Source organism: Microcaecilia unicolor, chromosome 6, assembly GCF_901765095.1.
Source record: "Microcaecilia unicolor chromosome 6, aMicUni1.1, whole genome shotgun sequence".
Taxonomy (NCBI): Eukaryota; Metazoa; Chordata; class Amphibia; order Gymnophiona; family Siphonopidae; genus Microcaecilia; species Microcaecilia unicolor.
In genome coordinates this window covers 132598570-132608407 of record NC_044036.1, presented here as the reverse complement: position 1 = coordinate 132608407, position 9838 = coordinate 132598570, and the positions used below count along the sequence as shown (strand labels likewise).

Sequence of the window (9838 nt, the reverse complement as noted above, 5' to 3'; positions counted from 1 at the left end):
AAGGCCTTGCTTTTGAGATGACGTGTCTTATTGTAGCGGCACCCTTCAGTTTCTGTGGTCTAAAGAAGGAACAATTTCTTCCTGCTTTTGCAAGTTTTGTTTTGCTGTAACAAGTGGTTAATGTGTTATCAGGCCAACCCACTCTATGTCCTCCAGTTTACCACTCAACAAAGTTCCGGCTGCTTTTGTAAGATTTCTGGTTTTGCTGTTAAGGTTAACTTGCGTTATCAAATAACTAAAAATGTTAATGTTTAAATAGGCCAACCCACCCAGTTTACCACCTCAACTCAAAAACAAAATTCTGGCCAAAAGTTATACCATCTTAAGGTAATTTACCAAAAATCTGTTCAATGCTGTGGCTCAAGTCCTGCTTGTGACTAGGACTTCAGGTTATCTAGAGTTATAAGCCTACTGGCAACAAGCCCCAACAGCCACATGCCGAAATTAAGATGGTTTTTCAATGGTAGGCGGAGTGGAGGAGTGGCCTGGTGGTTAGGGTGGTGGACTTTGGTCCTGGGGAACTGAGGAACTGAGTTCGATTCCCGGCACAGGCAGCTCCTTGTGACTCTAGGCAAGTCACAACCCTCCATTGCATGCCGCATTGAGCCTGCCATGAGTGGGAAAGCGCGGGGTACAAATGTAACAGATAAATAAAATAAAAAATTAAAACATGGCAACCACAGTATGTACATAGAGATGAATACGAGCTGCCTTCCTCAGGTCAGGGCTGAGCAAAAGACATTGTTTGTGATCCATGAAATGAGAAACAGGGAGCACCTCTACCTTTCCCTAGTCATTGAAATGATTTCTAGAGCAAACTGTTCCAATGAGAAGTCTTGAGGGGGGGAAGGAGTGAATGAGAAACGGGGAGCACTTCTACTTTCCCTTGTCATTGGAATAATTTGCAAAGCTTGGCAGTGTAATAAAGTTAGAAAAAGGAATCTTACTGGACTATCACACACACTTACCTGGGTTGTTAAACAAATTGCTGCTGACTTGTTAAGTCCCAATTCTAACCAGATGGTTTTGCAGTGGTCAGTGCTATTGTGCCTCTGCATGTCAGGAGCAGTCAGCCAAAGTGATTTCACAGTGTAAATTGTTCTTACAACAGTTGGTAAACATTAGAAGCAGGAACCAAAGGATCAAAACTGCTACTACATCCTTCCATTGCAAGACTAAGGGGCAGATGCAGCAACCAAACGTAAAAAAATCAAAATCGTTAAAGTCCCTAACGATTTTTAAAAAACGAAGAATGCACCAAAAAAAAAAGTCACATGCTCAGATCGGTATTCAAATGTACAATGTATCAAAGAATCACAATACACATCGGTAATCGGCCCCTAAATCATGCGCAGAGCAGCCAAGCGTTTTGCTGGCTGCTCTGCGCATGCTGCAAACGTAAAAACAAACAAAAAAAAAAGCCACAACACATACACGTGGCTACCCGTCAGCAAAATCCAAAAACAAAGGATCGGGAGGGGGCAAGGGCGCTCATCAGGAGCGTCCTGTATGGATGGCCTTGCCCCCCCCCCCCCCCGCTGCTCCCCACTTTCTGCCGCTCCCCCCCCCCCCGAAAAAGCAAAATGCTAGCTGCCCCGGTCCCCCTCCCTTCCTGTTCCTGTGTTCTGCAGAGCTAACTCCGCCTCCCATCATTCTTTCGCCCCGTGCCCCGCCGCCGCTGCCCCCCTCCACCGAGACCCCCCTCCCTATTAACGACCCGAGCAGCGCCTCTCACCTCTTTCAGAAGCGCTGCACAGGCAGGAAGATCTATTGTGTTGGTTGTAGAGTCTCCATGACGTCTTCTTCCCTGGCCTAGGCCCTGCCTCCTTGGAGGCGGGGCCTAGGCCAGGGAAGAAGAGACGTCATGGAGACTCTACAACCAACACAATAGATCTTCCTGCCCGTGCAGCGCTTCTGAAAGAGGTGAGAGGCGCTGCTCGGGTCGTTAATAGGGAGGGGGGCCTCGGTGGAGGGGGGCAGCGGCGGCGGGGCACGGGGCGAAAGAATGATGGGAGGCGGAGTTAGCTCTGCAGAACACAGGAACAGGAAGGGAGGGGGACCGGGGCAGCTAGCATTTTGCTTTTTCGGGGGGGAGCGGCGGAAAGTGGGGAGCAGCGAGGGGGGGGCAAGGCCGTCCGTACAGGACGCTCCTGATGAGCGCCCTTGCCCCCTCCCGATCCTTTTTTAATTTTTTAATGTGTTTTCTGACGTCCTTTGGACCAATCACAGCGCTTTTAGCTCTGCTAATGCGCTGGGATTGGCTCAAAGTTTGTTTATTTTTTCACTTAATGATTTTTCCTGGCACAGAGCTGTCCTAACGAGAGGTCCAGACCTCTCGTTAGATTTCCTGCCTTTTTCCTGCGTAAAGGCAATCGGAAAAGGTTAGTGCATGTCGTTTCAATGGGGTTTTCACACTAATTGCTCATCTCCATTCCGTTTTCGTTAGCTGCTGGCTTCCTCGGTAAAAGCCCTTTGATGCATGCAAGGGATCAAATTTTCCTCGTTGGAGGGTCATTAAAGGCTCATTTAGCTTTAGTGCATCTGCCTCTAAGGCAGGAGAGCTAGTTCACTTCACAACAGGTTAAGTCATGAGGTAGTCATTTTTAAATTTTTTTTTTTAAGACTTTATTGAAGAGTTTAGCATAAAAAGTATTTTCACCTGTGGTGAACTGCATCAAGTCATTTTTTCTTCACTTGTTTGGTAGTATTTCTAGCTGATGCATTCACGTTTCCTCCATTTCTCCTTGCTGGGGCAGGTTTCTCAGAGGTCCCTGTTTCCTCAGCTTGCTTTTGTGTACTCTTGCTTTTTGCGACTCCTTTTGTCCCCATTTCATTAGGGACTTTTACAGTCACTTTCTTGGCACTTGTCTTAACTTTCACAGGTTTCTTTGCTTTGTTTCCAGCAGCTTTGGACTTGTCCTAAAAAAAGAAGAAATAAAAGGTGAAGCAGAAAGCAACTGGTTCCTGTATCAGGAGATTCTGATAACAGCAGCCCAAATACAAGAAACAGGTCAAGGACTCTTCCCATTTCACTTACATGAATTCAGTGTCTAATCCACCCCACCCTACTGGCCATGTACCATGACTACTCACCTGGCCAGAAGCTTTTGCTTTGCCAATTGGTTTAGTTCTCTCACCTGCTGTAGAAGGAAAATTGAAGTTATATAAGCTGGCAGCCACTAGCAGTAGATCTAGTTCAAATCCTAATACATTTGGAGCTGTGTTCATGATGGTATGGCAAACTAATCCATTACAACAGACTTGTGGTAACTTGTAATAGCATGGCCACTCTGCCTCACTCCCTAGTGTGTCCAGCAAGCCTCCATGATCAAGCACCTTCCAACAGTGGTAACATCCTGCAAGTAATCTCAATTTCACACCTAGGGCTTCTAAGACGGATAAGAAGTCTAGCCATTAGGTAACTTGAGGGTACAAAGTGAAAAGCAAAAAACGTGTGCCAAGGAGAGATCTATACAGGAATGTCAAGACAAGGGGTTGAGTGTACTAGTAAAATGTCTCCCTTCTCAAATCATGGCATGTTGAACAAAAAAAAGCTACAAGCAGAAGTCTTTAGTATTTAACTCTTGCCTTCCCCTTTTTTTTGGAACTCAGTAAACCCAACAGGGCTCGGCATTCAATAGCTTGTCACCTGTTGCTTTGCTCTTTGGTTTACTGTACACTTCCTTCACTGCTTTGGGGTCCTGCTCTGCAGTGGGATCCATGTCCTCGGATGTCTTCGTCATCACTCCAGTTTTCTTTGTAATGAGCTGGAATGAAGAAAGTAGTTCCATGTTGCCTATGGATGGGTTGTAAGTTAATAAACCTTCCTCCTCCCCCCCCCCCCCCCCCGAACAAATGGCTTCATCTGGAGTCACCAAGGTGAAGTCAGAAATATTGTGCAATACCTGCACATCCTAACCTTGACTAGCAGGATCATTTAGCACAAGCAGAAATACAATTTAAGCTTCATAAAGCCATCTGGAAAGTGGAAGCCAGTTTTAGCAAATCCAACATTTCTAGGAAACTTAGTAAGTTCTGTACTGCACAAGTAGCCAATTCATTACTAGGAACCTACAGCATAGACAGACAATTTGAAGTGGGGTAAGAAGGAAACTTCTGTTACAGAACATGTAGCCTGGGCCTGTCATTGAGGTTAAGTTGATCCACCAACATGAATTCTGAAAGTCCAAGTTAGTTTTCCCCAAGTGCAAAGCTGTTAAATAGATTTATGTAGGGAAATGTCTAGGTACCAGTTTTTTTTTTTTTAAAGGAAAAGGAAATTAAGTACCTCTCCTCTATACAGGACTGGTACTGTTTAGCATTAAGTGATGTGAGAAAGGAGACAAGATCATGTTTAATTCTTCCTGTATCAGATTTTGCATGTGCTTAATATGCTTTTGTGTAATTTAATAGTTTCAATATCAAGAGTTTCTACACCCTCTGCAGACATGAGTCTATACCTAATGCTTCCTGCTTGGTCTGGTAACACATGCACAGGTTTAAGTGTTGCATCCAACTTTTCTAGTCCCTTTGAAACTGGGTTTCCCCATACCTCAGTCAGGTATAACTGAGTATTGGTTCATTCTACAGCCCCTAGAACTTTGTCTGCACCCCTACCTAATCAGCCTAGTGGTTAGTGCAGTGGACTTTGATCCTGGGGAACTGAGTTTTGATTCCCACTGCAGCTCCTTGTGACTCTGGGCAACGCCACTTAACCCTCCATTGCCCCTGGTACAAAATAAGTACCTGAATATATGTAAAACGCTTTGAATGTAGTTGCAAAAACCTCAGAAAGGCAGTATATCAAGTCCCATTTCCCTTCCCCAAGAGAAAGTCTCCATAGAGATAATTGAGCCTCTTCTCATCTTGCCAACTCTGCACTTCAGTGATTCAAATGAGCCATCTAGCCTGACAGTTGTAGCTAAAGGACAATTAATTCAAACTGGCTCTGCTACACTCTGGTTTCAATGATCTTGTTTTTACTTCTGTAACAAGTTTTGAGTCTCTCCCATGAGCATAGGAGAGATTTAGCTATCTGTATAATATTGCATGGCTAGGGGGATTTGTGGGGGGGGGGGGGGGGGGGGAGAGAAGCTAACCATGTCCCCTTCCATAGGGATGGGAGGAAAAGTGAAAGCATCTTATTTTCAAAGAAATAGTTTGTAATTAATCCTTATACTCCTAGTAATTTAAAACCTTATATTTAGGTAGTCTAATCTGCACATTCGTCATACAAGACTTTAAAATGACAAAGTCTGAACCACATGGCTTGATTCTGGGTTGGTTTTTTTTTAAGCAGCTACATGTTAAGTAAAAATTGTAGTTTTAGCTTGATCCCCAAGTCCATGGAGCTGCAATTTCTGCCTCATACCTTAGGTCCAGAGCAAAACTATAGCAGCACCAGATTGTCAGGAAAAAAGGGGTTACAGAAATATTAGCAGAAAAAGATGAAGTTAGGGTTAGCTGTTTCATTGCCTTGAGTTTTTAGTTAAGTTAGAATCTAACCAAGAAAAACATTCCTTGGCATAGTAACTACCAAGTTGTGTTTGATCTTACTTTGAACCTTCCAGTTACTCCCAATGCAGAGGAATTAGCTGGTCTACCCAGGACTCCAGTCTCTACGCCCTTGGCAAAGGCCTTTCTCAGCATGGACGTCAACCTGAGGGGATCAACAGATGGGTGGGCAGCAAGGATGTGAGCTCGGATTGCTTGGACTGAAGTGCCTTTTTTGTCATTGTATTTCTTCAGTGCCTCAACCACCATTGTTAGCGTTGGTGGGTGGCCAATATAAGTTGTCTTTGCCACCTTAGATTTAACATCACCATCTGAAGAAGAAAAAACAAAACAGTGAAGTTACCCTAGTGCATTCAACATGGTAAAACCATAACATAATGAGATTACGCGACAATTTTGGGATTGGAGGCAACATACTCAGATGGCTTGTAGGTTTCCTGACCACAAGAACATATCAAGTAAAACTCAAAATCAAGCATATCATCATCATGGAAAGCAGACTGCGGAGTACCAAAAGGATCATCACTATCGTTAATCCTCTTCAACCTAAATGATGACATATACATTCCTTACAGATCCACCTTGACAGAAATCACTAATGAAATCAAGATCGGCTTAAACATCATGGATGCCTGGGCAAATGCATTCCAACTAAAACAAAGAAAACACACTGTCTCATCCTCATCCCAATACAGCACGTACAACCCCACAACTATAAGCAGCCCAGATCACACCTTCCCAGTCTCGGACAGGCTGAAAATCCTCGGTGTCACACTGGACCGATACTTAATGCTAGAGAGCCAAGTAAAATCCACAACAAAGAGAATGTTCTTCACATAGTAACATAGTAGATGACGGCAGAAAAAGACCTGCATGGTCCATCCAGTCTGCCCAAGACAAACACATGTGTATACCTTACCCTGAATCTGCACCCGTCCCCTTCAGGGCACAGACCATACAAGTCTGCCCAGCAGTATTTCCCGCCTCCCAACCACCAGTCCTGCCTCCCATCACCGGCCCTGGCACAAACCGTATAAGTCTGCCCTCCCCACCACCACCCTCTCTTCCCCCCAACTGCTCCGCCACCCAATTTCAGCTAAGCTTCTGAGGATCCATTCCTTCTGCACAGGATTCCTCTATGCATATCCCACGCATGTTTGAACTCCGTTACCGTTTTCATCTCCACCACCTCCCGCGGGAGGGCATTCCAAGCGTCCACCACCCTCTCTGTGAAAATGTTCTTCACAATGTGGAAAACTCAAATGTGTGTGAAAACTCTTCCCGAGGGAAATATTTTGCAACCTGATACAATCTTTGGTGCTAAGCCATGCAGACTATTGCAATTGAATTTATGCAGGATGCAAAGAACAAGTCTTAAGGAAACTTCAGACCACTCAAAACATGGCTACAAGACTCATCTTCAGAAAAACACGATTTGAAAGCGCAATACCCCTTCGCAAAAAACTACACTGGCTCCCAATCAAAGAAGGCACGCCTTCAAAATCTGTACTATGGTTCACAAAATCTACGGTGAAGCACCGGGATACATGACAGACTTGATCGACCTACCAACCAGAAAAACATATCCGCATCAACACGAAAATACCTAAATCTTCACTAACCAAGCTGCAAAGGACTAAAATACAAATCAACTTCTTACGCATCCAGTTTTTCATACATCAGCACACGACTGTGGAACATGCTACCAATAGCCTTGAAAAACATGTACGATCACCTACAATTCAGGAAAAAAAAGACTACACTCACCTGTTTCAAAAGGCTTACCCTCCCAACCCAAATAAATGCCTGAAGTCCGCAACACTACAGTTCGTAATGATCACCCATCAACCTCATCTGTTCTTGTTGTCTTCTATGTAGCCCCACCACATGACCCTTTATGTGGTTCCTACCACACCTTAACCTAGTATTTGTTTATTCCGGAGTCTACCAACACCTCTCTGGCACCATGTAAGCCACATTGAGCCTGCAAATAGGTGGGAAAATGTTTGGTACAAATGTAACAAAATAAAGTGATACTTTATGGTCAAAAAGCAGCTTTTGTCACAACTTGTGAGAGGAGCTAAGAATTCAGGCTTTCCCCTTCTGGGTGTGTTAACTATACAACAGATATATGCAGAAGCTGGTTTCTATGGACATAGAATTATCTAATCTTCTGTTTGTGGGGGGGGGGGGGGGGTTACTATTTATCTCAGAGATCACATTAGGCTACCTGTCATGTTACCCTCCCATAAATGAATTGATTTTAAGAGTTCTAGTAAAAACTAATCTTTTCTTTGATACCAGGACCAGCATTGGGGGGGGGGGGGGGGGGGGAAGAGAAAAAAAAAAAAGCATTCATTGAAGGTTTCCAGTCAGCTGCCTAACTGAAAGCTGTTATTACATTGCCAGTGAGCAGATTTCCAGACTACCTTCACACTGCTAATACCTTCCCTTCCTCTAATGTCACAGGAGAGCAGCCACTTACATTAGAGAGTCCAGATCATTTAGTGTAAGTTAAAACAAAATTAAATATAGTGAGATAATGAAGCACATTACAGGAACAGACTAGCAAGCACTATTGGGTTTAACCTTTGAAAGGAGGCTACTACCAGGCATAGGAGCCCAACTTTTCAAAGTTATTAGGGGGTGCCAAGCCCAGTGGAAACAACCCCTCCCTGGACACATACAAGGAATTTTCTCAATATTGGGGGTGCTCAAACACCCACAGCACCGGCTCCTATGCTGCCAGGTAATTAGACCTTTTGAAAAAAAGAGAGAGTTAATCCCAGTTTAGGAATAAACCCCTCCTTTTCCCAGGCTCCAGAGCCCACATGAAAAAGCGACTATTTCAAATTAAGTCGTCGACCCTTAAAGCCCATCATCACAATATACCAAGGACACTCCTACATCTCAGACAAGCCTGTACCCACCAACTTCTCCCGAGTTCAAGGGCTTCTCCAGCACAGCAGTTGCTTTTTTAGGTGGCATCGCGTACTTAAAACTACAGGGGAAAACCCCTCAACACACTAAAACCCCAAACACACAAGACAACCCCCCCTAAAAACAACCAAAAAGCACTACCCGAAGACGCCTGCAACACTAGTTTATAAGCACACAAACCTCTCTTCTCACCTGCCCCTCCCATCAATTAGCAGATTAATTAATTAACAGGACTTCATTGGCATTCTGAGAATTATTCGGCCTCTCGTCTGGAAATAGGCACAAAGGATGCAGGAAACTGGAGTCTCAATCAATGGTGTTTATTTGCTAGATGTTAAAATGGAACTAGCATTCTTTAGTGATCTGTTACTACAACCGCTTTTTCACTTCACGGAAATCCTGCAGCGATGTCCCCGGTGCTGATTTCAATTAACTTAGGCCCAGGCACCGAAACTTGTGTTTGTCTTCAAAGGTTTGACTTGGGGAACTTTTGCCAGGGAAACAAGTGCCCACCGCAAGCCTGTGTCAGTCCAGGCAGTTCACTCTTCAGGTGTTTCCAAGGCTTGTGTCTGAGATCCTTGTAGCACCTCTTATTCCTCCCCTACATCCCATCATATAAACATATCTAATGAAAGCGGATGAGTTTTTGGATGAACGAGAGATCAGAGGGCTGCATGACCCAGATCATTTCCAGGGCAAAATCCCATTTGGAACTGGAAGGAAAGCAGTGGGGGTTTCACTAACTCCAGCTATGAGGAATTTAGCTACCAGACCTGTCTAGAAAGTGGGCTGCTGTACCACCAAGATGCCCAAATTCTGTGGATTGGATCTTTTTCCACTCCCACGTGTCTTCATTTGTAATCCTGCTATTCTAGAGCGCAGTGGAATTAAAGAAACTGTAGGAGCGTATCTTCAGAGACCAGCACTAGGAATCTGAAAACCAAGGCTGCAAGTTTCTGTTTTCTTGTTAGTAGGCTGATTTGCCCTGTGAAATAGAGGGGTTGTACATTTACTAAATAAATAAAACTCCACTACTGGCTCTGTAGGGGACAGATGAGTAGCCTAAGGCAGATCTCTCTCATGAATATTCATCATGGATATCCTGAAAACCTGACTTGCTGGGGTGCCTCCAGGACCAAGTTTGGAAACCACTGGCCTAAGGGTTAGAGCAGTGCGGTGGGAACCAAAGTGCCCCCATTCAACACCCCCAACCCTCCATTGCCTTGGGATGATAGAGGCAGCACTTAACAACCTGCTGTGAAAGCTATCACACTTATGGTGGCCCCTCTAAGTCATTCACAGCTTGGTGCTTGCATGCATGGGGAACAAACCACATCACAGTGGCTGTGTGACATTGAGCAAATTACTCAACCTCTGTATTCAT

General features: G+C 44.5%; 1 protein-coding gene across 2 annotated transcripts; it reads right to left on the bottom strand.

Moving 5' to 3' along the window:
• Window positions 1–2616: 2616 nt before the first annotated feature.
• Window positions 2617–8583, bottom strand: LOC115472685 (protein B4). 2 transcript variants are annotated; one of them, XM_030207038.1, is made up of 5 exons: window positions 8445–8583; window positions 5557–5825; window positions 3650–3767; window positions 3094–3140; window positions 2617–2919 (listed from the first exon to the last, which is right to left on the bottom strand). In XM_030207038.1, the coding sequence occupies exons 1-5, from the start codon at window positions 8500–8502 to the stop codon at window positions 2680–2682; spliced, it is 732 nt and encodes a 243-aa protein (XP_030062898.1). In that variant the 5' UTR covers window positions 8503–8583; the 3' UTR covers window positions 2617–2679. The 2 variants fall into 2 exon arrangements, with proteins under 2 accessions (XP_030062898.1, XP_030062900.1); XM_030207040.1 differs by having other exon boundaries at window positions 3094–3137.
• Between the last annotated feature and the right edge of the window lie 1255 nt (window positions 8584–9838).